This window comes from Nannobrachium achirus (genome assembly GCF_963921795.1).
Source record: "Nannobrachium achirus genome assembly, chromosome: 6".
Lineage (NCBI taxonomy): Eukaryota > Metazoa > Chordata > Actinopteri > Myctophiformes > Myctophidae > Nannobrachium > Nannobrachium achirus.
The window spans coordinates 74,162,340-74,176,173 of NC_137815.1; the positions used below are offsets into that span (position 1 = coordinate 74,162,340).

General features: G+C 44.6%; 1 protein-coding gene across 1 annotated transcript in view; it reads right to left on the reverse strand.

The window, feature by feature from the left end:
• Nucleotides 1-13,834, reverse strand: part of rhobtb3 (Rho related BTB domain containing 3) — a gene marked incomplete at its 5' end in the record, with an annotated part of 135,028 nt that overhangs the window by 96,868 nt on the left and 24,326 nt on the right. Inside the window, 3 exon segments of the mRNA XM_080728392.1 lie at nucleotides 4,756-4,864; nucleotides 12,355-12,407; nucleotides 12,410-12,511. Coding sequence (XP_080584518.1) covers nucleotides 4,756-4,864; nucleotides 12,355-12,407; nucleotides 12,410-12,511 — 264 coding nt within the window.

Below are 13,834 nucleotides of genomic sequence, written 5' to 3' on the forward strand. Positions count from 1 at the left end.
AATGCTATTTGTTCCAAATAACAGCATACCCTGTATATACAGGGTATATACAGGGTATATACAGGGTATATACAGGGTATATACCCTGTATATACCCTGTATAAAATGTCACAATGCGACATAGCTCTGTTTACACAATGCTGTATCCTCCCAATGTATATATGTTCCCCATTTTCAACTGTTTTTATTGTACTTGTGATACTTGATTTGGCAATGTAAACGTATGTTTTCTCATGCCAATAAAGCTCCTTTGAATTGAAATTGAAATTGATGTCCTAGTGTTTCCTGTCTTGTCACACCTCACTGATTAGTTATGTTCACCACCTGTGTGTTGTTAGTCTTTCAGCCAATCATGTCTAGTCAGTGTCTATTTAACCCCTCTTGTACACCAGTTTCACAGGTCAGACCTTCTCTTGCAGTTCACTGCTCAGCAGGGGAAGACTGTGTTTGTGAGTGACAGCACAAATAAGAGAGAGAGAGAGAGAGAGAGAGGTGTGTGTGTGTGTGTGTGCGTGCGTGCGTGCGTGCGTGCGTGCGTGCGTGCGTGCGTGCGTGCGTGCGTGCGTGCGTGCATACGCTTGGCTAAACCTTGCTCTGGATATAAAGGTTAAAAATCCATCCGAGCATATTATGAAATGAAGATAATCTTTCATGTGACACACATTAAGATCTGTTCAGTTGCTGTTTTCCTGGAAAACCCATTCGATAATGAATGCTCTTGATCCAATTATTCACAATGTGTTGCACATGGAAACACTTTAAGCCACACGGCGCCGATATCAAATATTCTGAGTCAATTTGGTAACAGGATTTTCTGGGGAGGATCTTTGCTGGTAGCACAAAGAGAAGCCAGTGGTCTGGCATGATTGGCCCATTTAGAAAACAAAAAAACGTGTCACGTCCGCGCCGCGCAGGGGTGTAGCTATAGGCACAGGGGCGTAGCTATAGGCGCAGGGGCGTAGCTATAGGCGCAGGGGCGTAGCTATAGGCGCAGGTGCGTAGCTATAGGTGAAGCAGCCAATGCAGTCGCATTAGGGCCCGCGGGGGAGAAGGAGGCCCGCCACCGCTCCGGTAAAATATATAATATAAAAAAAAATATATAATAATAATAATACAAATTCTTAAATAAATAAAAAAACGTTTATTTTGAAATGACTACCGGATGGAGAAGACACTCTATTGCCTCTCTTGACTGATTGCTCAATCAGATCAGTTGCTTGAGGACAGCTGTTTCCTGTTTACTTTTAGAGGTAGCATTAAGAATCTTCTCTCTGCCATCTGTTTAGTGTTCAGGGCTGTTATGGTAGTTTTTTACAGAATGGCTCTGAAACTAATATCTGATTTCTTTGGTGGGCCCGCCACCCAATTAAAAAAGAAAAAGAGTTGTAGGCTACAGAAGCAAGTAGGTTATTGTTGATCAGTCCATGACTCAGAGGAGGATTAGGAACAAGGTAATTAATAGCATTTATACCAGGGGTCTTCAACAGGGGGTCCTCAGACAGAGTTACTACAGGGGGTCCTCCAAATCTTCCAATGCTTTTTATATTAACCATTGAACCCTAGTGTCCATATTATGAGAACTTTAGCCAAAAATGGCAGATCTACAAGCTTGTGAGCTTGTAGATCGGCTATTTTCGGCAAAGAGGTTTGTTGTAGAGGGGAAAAGGACAGACTAAGTACAGAGTGAAAGGTCAAGTTTATTAGGTAATGACGGCTCAAGTGGTTAAATACCTGAAAACACAAATTGACATGAATCCAAAATACACTGATGATTGTGCTGTCAAAATGAAACTATATAGAATCTATGAACAGGTTGTGGGGGTCCCTGCTTCATCTCTCTCTCAACTAAGGGGTCCTTGGCCTGAAAACGTTGAAGACCCCTGATTTATACTGTTATATTGTGTTCTGATGGCCGCTGTTGCCTACTGTATTTATTGTGTTGGCAGCCGCTGTGCTGTGCTGCGCTGGGGGGCCCGGTGGGGGGCCCGGTGGGGGGCCCGGTGGGGGGGGCCCGGTGGGGGGGGCCCGGCGGGGGGCCCGGCGGGGGTCGCTACGCTACTGGGACATTGATTGTCCACTTTGTGTTTTGGACTATAATGATACGTTTCTGACTACTGTCCGTATTATGCTTTGGACTTATAATGTTACGTTTCTGTCATTCAGTATATTCATAGACTTTGGACATTGACTGGGCACCCTGGGGTGCCGTGACAGCAGTCCACGGGTGCCGCGAGATAATTTGATAATATTTGGAATTTATTTGGACACTTGAAAAAAGATTTAAACTTGAAGTACAAAGTTATTTTCAGTCAGTTCTAACCAAAATGGCTATTATCTCAACGTTTTCCTCGCAACATAATCACTAAAATATCATCACTGTCGGGCAGAAACCTCGTATCTCCAAGTTTCAAATGTGTACGTCTTTTGGTAAAGCAAAGCCCTGCTTCATCATACAAGACTGTCGCACAAAACTAGTGAAAACAGCCGATCTACAAGCACACAACGCCTCGCGATGCAAGGCGTTGTGTGCTTGTAGATCTGCTGTTTTCACTAGTTTAGTACATTTTATAGATGATAAATACAAAACGAACGAAAAGGTTTCCACCCGACAACGACGATATGCTATAAATATAAGGTGCTGGGAGTGAAAACTATAATGTAGGGGTGCCTCGGATTTAAAGGTTTGGGAACCCCTGCCTTCTTAAAGTGTTCTCTTCTGTCCCATCAGTATCTGTTCTGTTGTTCTGTTCTTTGTCGAGGTTTACTCTTCTGTTTGGTTTTGGTTTCTGTTACTGTTTTATCTTGGTGTTCTGTATCTTATTTTGTAGTATGTTCTGTGTCTTCCTGTCAGCCCCTGTAGTTCTGTTTACCTGCCTTGTCTCGCCTCCCCTTGATTAGTTATGTTCTCCACCTGCATCCAGTTTGTCCCTCAGCCAATCCTAGCGTTGATTTCTCTTTGAGTTCACCTGTGCATAGTTAGTTACCCCCCTGTCTATATACGTCCTGTATCCACAAGTTTCCGCGGGAGTTTACTGGAGACTATCAGGACCAAACTTCCGGGTTTAACAGCAGACATACAAGCTCACGTCGCGTCGCAGATGCAACCCGTTGTGAGCTTGTAAATCGGCGGCGGAAGATCGGTGCAGACGTCTGCGCAATGCACTATGGGGCGTAGGAAACTCGTGGATATAGATTGTAGAGATGCAATGTATGGCTCTTTGAAGTGAGCCAGAGCCATGGATCTGGCTCACTTAAAAGAGCCGTTCAAAAGACTGGCTCATTTGGCTCTTTTGGCTCATTGCATATTTATATATTTTTAAGAAGCATTCATTGAAACATGAATCCACAAGGTGGCACCACATTCCTCTGCTGACAGTTGAGAGCACAATTTTGTATTTACCCTTTTTATAAAACGTGTGTGTAAATTAAGCTACCTTGACTAATGTTATTCATGCAAGCAGGCAACAATGAACTCGCTCCTCCCTAGCGGCGTATATAGCCAGGATTTACCAACTGGCTAGGCCTGGCTGGCACAATGTGGGTGGGCATGTGAGCTTGTACGGCTATTTTAAAATAGCGAACATTTAAATATTTACAGGGACATAATACAGTCATTTGTCATGGAAGTGGACTTCCCAAGCAATATGGAGACGTTTTAATTATAGAAATCGCTTAATAATTGACTAAGCTATGATCAAATCAAACTGTAGTGTCTAATTTGCTTCCTAGATGGTTGCAAGGAAGATCAAAGAAGGAATGGACACCAACGTCATTTTAGGCTCCATGGCCAATTGGCCATCCGCCATGACACTTTGGCCACCCAAAATAACATTAGCGTCTATGAGCACTTCGTCACTTCCGCCACCCAAAAGTGTCATGGCGGCGTCCCATGGTGTGCCAACTTCCGGGTGTTGTCTGTTCCTGCCTAACCTTCCTTGGATGGTTGCACATCGCCGCGCCGCGCATCGCTGCGCCGCGAGCCGAATGAACGGCTCCCTACTCCGCGAACCAAATCCCATCGTTCACTTCAAAGAGCCGTTCAAAAGATTCGCTTGTGGAGATTGTTGATTCTGTCTACTTAGTTAAATAAATCATTTCAGTTGAACATTCCTGCCAGTCAGTCTGCTTTTGGGTCCGTTGGCCCGTTACTCATTCCTGACAAAACCATCCTTCTCAGTCTGTATGGAATGCAGTTTGGCGGGAGCTTCAGTTCACAGTCAGAAAGTAACAGCCGGCGCTCCAAAGTCCGTCTGGTACTTTTAATTCATAGATCTACGCACAGCAGACACGTTGAGGAGGGCTTGACGCAGAAACAGGAAGAGCAGCATTGGTATCATGTGGTGTCATATTACAGCAGCATTGGTATCATGTGGTGTCATATTACAGCATCGGTTCCCAAACCTTTTAGGCTTTAAATTAGATGTTTACCCAGGACCACAACTATTGAAAATAGCGCCATGTTGTGAACTTGTAGACTGGCTATTTTCACTACTTCTTAAACATTTGCGTTCTAATTTATGGAATTTCTTAGATTTTTCTTAGATTTCTTCATGAAATTACTGAAGAAGAAATGCATTAGTTAATCCATGAAAAATGTGAAATAATAATTATAAAAACAAAATGAATGAAACAAAAATTAAGGGACCCATAAAAATGTGTCCCGACCCAGTGCTTGGGAGCCAGTGATATACAGTACGTATAACCATAGGTAATAATAACAGTACATATCAGATAACATTCTATATGACCTCTGACCTGGTTGTTCCAGGTGGGGCGGGCGAGGTTCAGTTGGTTTACTCACTCTCCTCTTCTCCGGCCTCTCCTTGGCTTTCTGCTTCAGACACTGAATCATGAAGTACTCCAGCTACACACACACACACACACACACACACATATCAGTATCACCATATACCGCAAGAGTCTTCAACAGGGGGTCCGGGACCCCTAGGGGGTCCTCAGAGTTACTACAGGGGGTCCTCCAAATCTTTGTGTGATAGAAACTTTTTTTCTCCTTTTTTATATTAACCACTTGAACCCTAGCGTCCATATTCTGAGAACTTTAGCCAAAAATAGCAATAGATCGGCTATTTTCGGCAAAGAGCTTTGGTGTAGAGGGGAAAAAGAGCTGACTAAGTACAGGGTGAAAGGACAAGTTTATTGACGGTTCAAGACAAGTGGTTAAATATCTGAAAACAAACAATAATTGACATGAATCCAAAATACACTGAGGATTGTGCTGTCAAACGATTAAACTATATGGAATCTAGGAAAAGGTTGTGGGGTCCCTGCTTCATCTCTCTCTCAACTAAGGGGTCCTTGGCCTGAAAACGTTGAAGACCCCTGATATACACTTCAGTTACGCGCCAATCTTCTCAATATATCCAAAAATGGCCTCCTTTCCTTGCCCCCTTGTGTCCTCTTACTCCTCCATACTACTAAGAGCAACACTGAAATCCCATTAGTTTGGCGCTTGTCCTCCGTTAAATATTTATTTGACAAAAAGCTTGCAGTGCACAGCAATACAAGCTTGTTGAATGAGAAACACATCTGCAGAAAAGGCTTTGCAGGAATAAATACCAGAGTGCAACAGTCATTGATGCTCGTAGAGCCTCTATCCATACTATAATTTTAGAGAGAGGTCAGTAGTACTGTCAGTCACAAAATGCATTTCCACCTTTATCTCTTCAACAACTGATCCCAATTTTCACATGACATTGGCCATTAGCATTATACTGACGGTGACCGAGCCCGATTTCCATTTTTACCAAATTCAAGATATTTATTCGCGTTTCTTCACCACTTCTGTACAGCACAGCCTGTTCAGCTCAGCCTGTTGTCAGGGTTACGGTCCGTTCCTCCAGGCCATGGGATCCCATAGCCCCACACACACCTCTCTCACAGTTAGGAATGTTGCAGTGAAGAGACACACTCTCTCTCTCTCTCTCTCTCTCTCTCTCTCTCTCTCTCTCTCTCTCTCTCTCTCTCTCTCTCTCTGCATGCATGGGTCATGCATGCACCGGGTCATCTTTCAACGGGTATGGAAAAACTATGTGGAGTAAGTGCATACATCCCCATACCTCTATTCACCTAATTTTGCTGTTAAATTATTTGTATCCATCATAAATATACACTCCTCCATGGGCTGCTCCTTACATTATGATGCTCCCACATATTCTCACGCACGCACCAGTTACAGTAACTTTCCCCACAACCCACACATATTTTGGAGCACATATCTTTGAACGGGTAAGGTCTAGTGTTTTTATAACGGACAAGTTATAAAATATATTCATAACAGGTTTCAGGAGCTCGGGGAACATTTAACTAGTTTACAACACAAACTAATGTGTCAGGATTCCTGGTCCCATCCTAATTTACAGTACACTTTAAAGAAATAAAGTGTTGGTAATTAGAACTAATATATTTTATTAGACAGAAACAAAGACAGAATAGCAGAAAGAGTGAATACATTCTCTGGCACCGGCACCTGCCGCGGAACTACCACGGCAGATACCGCCGCACAACTGGCAGTTCGAACGGCAGTCGCACTGCATCGGCAGTCAGTGCGGTGGTGGCTGCCGTGGCAGTTACCAGCGATGCCGGTCCTACTTACAGCTCCGTGCGGCGGCCGCCGGTCCTAGCGCCGGGCGATGCAGCACGACTGATGGTCGAACTGCCGGTCGGCAGGTGCCGGTGCCAGAGAATGTAATCACTCTTTCTGCTATTCTGTCTTTGTTTCTGTCTAATAAAACATATTAGTTCTAATTACCAACACATTATTTCTTATTATGGCTTTATTATATCTTATTCTGTCTTAAAGTGTACTTACTGTAAATTAGGATGGGACCGCATTCCCTATTGTCTCATTCTGAAGGGGTCAAAGAAAAGCTGTTTTGATGTTTTTTTGGTTACATTTGGTAATGTGAGTTATGTGTGTTATATTCAGAGCAAACACCTGACAAAAGACCATTGATTTTAAATATTGATGATGATTTTACTATACAGGGAAAAAAAGCAAAACATTAATCTGCTTTAAGTAGCATATGAGGGGTCGAACTAGGGGTTTTTCATGATTCTGAATCCATTGCAAGCATCTGTACTAAGAACCCCTAGTTTGACCCTTCATATGCTACTTCCCCCTGTATAGTAAAGTTAATGGGACACCAACTCTAGCGGCTGATAACACCAATTTAGCTGTGTCTCAGAAAGGGTTATCATACCAAAATATAATCTACAGCAGGGTTCTTCAAAAGGGGGTCCGGGACCCCTATGGGGTTCTCAGAGTTACTACAGGGGGTCCTCCAAATCTATCTGTGATAGAAACCTTTTTTTCTCCTTTTTTATATTAACCATAGCGTCCATATTCTGAGAACTTTAGCCAAATATAGCCTCGCACTGCGAGGCGTTGTGAGCTTGTATATCGGCTTGTATATCGGATATTTTTGGCAAAGAAATTTGGTGTAGAGGGGAAAAAGAGCAGATTAAGCAGAGTGAAAGGTAAAGTTTATTAATTATTGACGGTTCAAGTGGTTAAATATCTGAAAACACAAATTGACATGAATCCAAAATACACTGATGATTGTGCTGTCAAACAATGAAACTATATGGAATCTATGAACAGGTTGTGGGGGTCCCTGCTTCATCTCTCTCTATCTATGAACAGGTTGTGGGGGTCCCTGCTTCATCTCTCTATGAACAGGTTGTGGGGGTCCCTGCTTCATCTCTCTATGAACAGGTTGTGGGGGTCCCTGCTTCATCTCTCTGAAAACGTTGAAGACCCCTGATCAACAGATATAGAGCTTTTCAAAAATGCACGGTAACCTTTGCCACCTTTGGGATACCGACATCTGGTATGGACTATTTGTTATGTGACCAAGTTTGGACTCCCCTGCTCCACAACAACAACAGCAGCCGCAGCTTGCAACATTCATACAATAATCAATATCTGCTGTGAGAAGGTGATAACTGATCACTAGCACCGCCACAAGGTGATAACTGATCACTAGCACCGCCACAAAGAAAACACATGATTGATGGTGTGTTTTTTATGCCCTACTGATGTCATAACTTATCACACTTCAAAACATACTTATTTACACGCACATCGACGGGGGTGCAGGGCCAATAGAACTGATATAGTCAATCGAAGTGCTCAATAAGCACATCAAAAAAAAAGGGGGGGGGGGAATCTGTGTGCTGGACCACAGGCTGTTGATATATCGTACACTGGGGTGTCATGATGGGTGCGGGATGAATTTTAGGTGTATATCTATACTATAATTTTGCGAATGTCTGAGTGAGTGAGTGAGTGAGTGAGTGTCTGTCTGTCTGTCTGTCTGTCTGTCTGTCTGTCTGTCTGTCTGTCTGTCTGTCTGTCTGTCTGTCTGTCTGTCTGTCTGTCTGTCTGTCTGTCTGTCTGTCTGTCTGTCTGAAACAGCGTTTCTCCTCAGTGGCTGGAGCAATTGATCTGAAATCGCATCACCATTAGCATATGAACACACCTAACATAACTGTGAAGCCCGTTTGTCACTTTCACAAATCATATACTGTATATTAGCATTTTTATGGTGTATCTACTATCTATTCTGCATCTAGCATGAGGCACATCTATTCTGCATCTAGCATGAGGCAACATGTTTAACCAGCTCTCTCTGTGTGTGTGTGTGTGTGTGTGTGTGTGTGTGTGTGTGTGTGTGTGTGTGTGTGTGTGTGTGTGTGTGTGTGTGTGTGTGTGTGTGTGTGTGTGTGTGTGTGTGTGTGTGTGTGTGTGTGTGTGTGTGTGTGTGTGTGTGTGTGTGTGTGTGTGTGTGTGCAGGCAGGCGGGTGTGTGCGCAGGCGGGGGGGGGGGGGGTAGCCATTAAATGAAACGGATATTTCTTACATTGATGCTCCTACATATTATCATGCAAGCACCAGTTAAAGTTACTTTCCATCCCTCATATACTGTATGCACAGTGCACATCCCATAACCCACACACTGCACATCATTTTGGAGCTCATATCTTTGAACGGGTAAGGGCTAGTATATATGTATGTATGTATGTCTTTGGTATGTGGTTTTTGTACTTTTTGTATTTTTGTACGCTGTACCTCCATTGCCCAAGACAAATTTCTCCTCGGAGACAATAAAGGCTAATTCAATTCAATATGAAAGGAGGTAGATCTCTACCTCCTTTCACATACATACATATATATACACTATAACTGATCACTAGCACCGCCACAAGGTGATAACTGATCACTAGCACCGCCACAAGGTGATAACTGATCACTAGCACCGCCACAAGGTGATAACTGATCACTAGCACCGCCACAAAGAAAACACATGATTGATGGTGTGTTTTTTATGCCCTACTGATGTCATAACTTATCACACTTCAAAACATACTTATTTACACGCACATCGGCGGTCGGGGGTGCTGGGCAAATAGAACTGATATGAAAGGAGGTAGAGGCCAGTACACCAGTGGTCCGGGGACCACCAGTGGTCCTTAGGGGGGGTTCCAGGTGGTAACCAGGTTTACCTGCTCTCGCAGCCGCTGGTGAGCTAAGAAACTCCATATCCCATGGTGCAATGCGGCCGCAATGTGACCAAGTTTCACTTCCTCATTCAGACCTTCTCTCAAGTTGGCTTTTTCTGCCTTTTTTTCCTACTTTCTCCTGCATCGCGTGACCGCCGCCGCTCTCTCTCGGTGGATCATAGATTTTACCATATGGATTATGTTTTCCCCGGACGAAAGAACACACATAGTGCGGCCAGGAACTGGGGTGGCTGCGCACACCATGTGCACGCGCAGCTCACATGCCAGAATGAGGTCAATATTATATTAAAAAGCGTTGGCAGAGAATAGTGTATTGTTTTGGTGACGTGATGGCGAGCTTTGTGTTAATTTAAAACAGGGGTCTTCAACGTTTTCAGGCCGGGGACCCCCAAACTGATGGGGAGATGGAGCAGGGACCCCCTACCACCTCGTAGGGTGGGGGGGTCGGGGCTACGAAATATTTTTTATTTTAAACATGTACAAGTTACAGCGAGCAGGGTGGGCCGTACCACTACCATTTCTAAACATACTACTTATTAACTGAGAACCAATGACAATAATATCAACAATCTGTCAATTGCGTAGTAATCATGTATTCAATCTATTCAAAATGGATAGAATCATGATTTATTTTTTAACATAAATGTGAAAAAAAACTAAAAACAAAAAAAAACATTTTTTGATTTTTTTGATTTTTTTTAAGCAATAATTTCGTGGACCCCCTGCAGTACCTCCGCGGACCCCCTAGGGGTCGCGGACCCCTGTTGAAGACCCCTGATTTACAAGATGTCTACACAATTGGAGAATGTAGAAGGATATTTAGATCAACGTTAGCCCCATATAGAACCTCACCCGTCGCTGCATCCTGTTGTGCTCCGAGATGAGGTCCTAGAAACATGGCCGCTGGAATCGGGCGACAGCCTCCACATCACAGTTGGGAAACACACAAAACGAAATTTTGTCTAAAAAGTAACGGCAGTTCCGAGCTCCCAGACTGTGAAAACCTCACCTCGGTACCAGTGATTGCGCTAGGATTTTTAACTGCCGGTCACCGTGACCGGCATGATTAAAATTTACCGGACATCTGAAGAATATACCGGACATAATCATTTTAATGCATACATTACAAGCAGGTGCACAAACAGCCAATAGCAACAGTTAAAGTATTAGGCCTACTGTAGTTGGGACTGAAAACGAATTGAATGAAAAAGTATAGGCTAAAAAGAAAAAAACGCTTCAATCTTGCATAAGGGAATTAATTATATTGGACTAATCGCGCTGTTCGCGCAGGCTGTCTGCATGTGGCACACGCACACTGCTTTCACAACAACGTCTTTCTGTTGCATCATGTTTCATGCCAACAATACAATACCATGTCTTGACTTCAGAATAATGAAAAGGTTGATAGATTCATCTGGCCAGCAATTAATCCAATACTCACTGTCGAGTGGTGACAGTGCGTCCATGCGCATGTTATGCAACTTTGGGAGAGTTGAAAAGGCTTTGGTCTTCCTACTGTCTCCACTCCATCTCCTCTCCTCATAACTTCAATCAAGTGTATAATGTTTGTTTATGGGTTGATTGCTGACCGTGCGTGCATTCCTTAATTCCCATGGCTTTACATGCTGTGCGTGCATCGCAAACTGACACTGAAATGAGCGAGCGAGAGAGAGAGAAAGAGAGAGAGAGAACGGGGGAGTGCGCGGGCAAGCGAGCGAGAGAGAGAGAGAAAGAGAGAGAGAGAGAGAGAGAGAGAAAGAGAGAGAGAGAGAGAGAGAGAAAGAGAGAGAAGAGAGAGAGAGAGAGAGAGAGAGAGAGAGAGAGTGAGAGGCAGGCAGCCTGCGCAGAGGAGCAGACAGCGATAATAATAAATGACCATTGGTTTTTCAATCGGTCAGGATGTCCGGGAGGAATTTTATTTTTCGGTCTTGGCCATAAAAAATCGGTCAAATCCGGCAATTCCCGGTCTAACGCAATCTCTGCTCGGTACATAAAACATGAACTGCGGCATGAAACAACCCCTTAAAATCACTAGTTTTGTCAGCCGCAATGGCAGCATTAGGGCCCTCTCTGGTCGAATGTCTGTTCGAATGCAGCGACGGTTGGGGCTACGTTCGACCAGAGAGGGCGCTAATGCTGCCATTCCGGCTGCAACTTCCAGGCTTGTAAACATTACCGGCTGACAAAACTAGCGATTTTAAGGGGTTGTTTCATGCCGCAGTTCATGTTTTATGTACCGAGGTGAGGTTTTCACAGTCTGGGAGCTCGGAACTGCCGTTACTTTTTAGACAAAATTTCGTTTTGTGTGTTTCCCAACTGTGATGTGGAGGCTGTCGCCCGATTCCAGCGGCCATGTTTCTAGGACCTCATCTCGGAGCACAACAGGACGCAGCGACGGGTGAGGTTCTATATGGGGCTAGATCAACGTTGGCCTGGTGCCAACATCAACACAGCATGGAATTGTGCAAAGTCTTGTGTCTGAGAGGCTGAATCTCATTGAACGGTGGTCCGCGGCTCAAATGCTGAATAAATAATGGACCCTGACATGAAAAGGGTTGAAAACCACTGCCGTACACAATTCTCCAGGCAAGGGATTTATTTTATTAATAAACCTGAACACCTGACCAAAACCCTGTGAGGTCCAAAAGGTTGCTGCGTTAATAAAATGGTGTGCAGGCTCTACCTTAACTTGTGGGTCAGGACCCCCAGGGGGGTCCCCAAATTATTTTGTGGGGTCCTCAGATGACTTAATGTGTTGAGTTCCCAGTTAAAATATGATTATTTTGGGGGTCGCGGGCCCGCACTGACTCACCACGCTGCCGAAGTAGCGTCCCACGAAGACGTGGTTGAGCGAGGGCAGCTCAGGTAGGTGGCCCCCAGGTCCCGGGACAGCTGGAGCCCCTCGCTGTGAGGCACGCAGCTGCTCCAGTCCGACGCACACAGGGGACATGTGCAGGGAGGACCCTCATCTGCAGGGGAGTAGAGACACACTGTTAGAGGCAGAGGGAGGGACAGGGATGGCATGCAATGGACCCAGGGGCGTCACAAGGGGGGGGGGGGAAAAGTGGGACTGAGTTACCAGGGCCCAAGGTGGAGGGGCCCTTAACTATTTTATACTAAAATAGCAGATCTACTGTTATCTTATCGCACCGAGTGCCACGCTGCGAGCTTGTAGATCTGCTATTTTTTTAAAGTCGTGTGTGCAAATCTTTGAATATATGTATTTTTTAAGCTTACATTTGTAACTCAAATTTAGCTTCTGTGGGGTCCCCGGAACTAAATATTTTGAGATGGGGGTCCACGCCCAAATATCTATCATTTTGGGGGTCCTTGACATGAAAAGGTTTGAGCAAACATACGTCTTTCAAAAAACCATAGAAGGATTTGAAATATTCAAAGACTCACAATTTTTCTAAAATAGCAGATATACAAGCTCGCAGCGCTGCACTATGAGCTTGTATATCTGCTATTTTTCAATAGTTAAAGCACAACATAATGCGTAATAATAAATGGGTTAAACCCCCTCCCCCTATGAAGAACATTCATGGGGGGCCCGCAGTGAATCCTTGTACCCAGGGCCCAGAATTTGGTGCGACACCCCTGAGTAGACTTACTGTTAGAGGTGAGGTAGGGACCGGGATGCGAGTTTAGAAACTCTATACGCTTGCTAAGGGAAGGAGCGCTCGTTTTCTACAGCGTCGGCAGTTATTGTCCACGACATTGCAAGCGGCGCGAAGGCCAGCGGTCCTTGGTCCTGCTCTTCGCGCCCGAGCGCCGCAGGCGCGAGTGCCCGCAAAGAGCGGGCCAGTTACGAAGCCGTGGTGAATGCAATCGTTATATTTATGCCCAGGCCGTAAGGCCTGGGCAAGCCCACGATAAACGCATTCTATTCACCTCCTCCGCGGTCCAAGTGACTACAATGGAGCGCTCCCTACCTCCGGTTCAGCCAATCACAAGCTTCAAAATGAGTGCGGGGCGTGGTTTTCCCTTAGCAAGCGTATAGTTTCTAAACTTGCGACCGGGATGAGCATGCAATGGACCTGCTGCTGCAGTAAAACTCCTCAGGGTTACACTGAGAATGTCCCCCTTCCTGACACCTTCTGCCTCCACTGATGTTTAGCGACTGACCCAGATTTAGGGTTGTCACGATATTAAACTGTCCCTACTGCCAGATGTTATAATGTATTTATTGGGGCTGGTGCCAGCAAAAAGCAGCTTACCTTTGTGATGTTATAGAAAATTATCTATTGATATTTTCAAACTAATTATTTTTACAATACAACGCTCATATG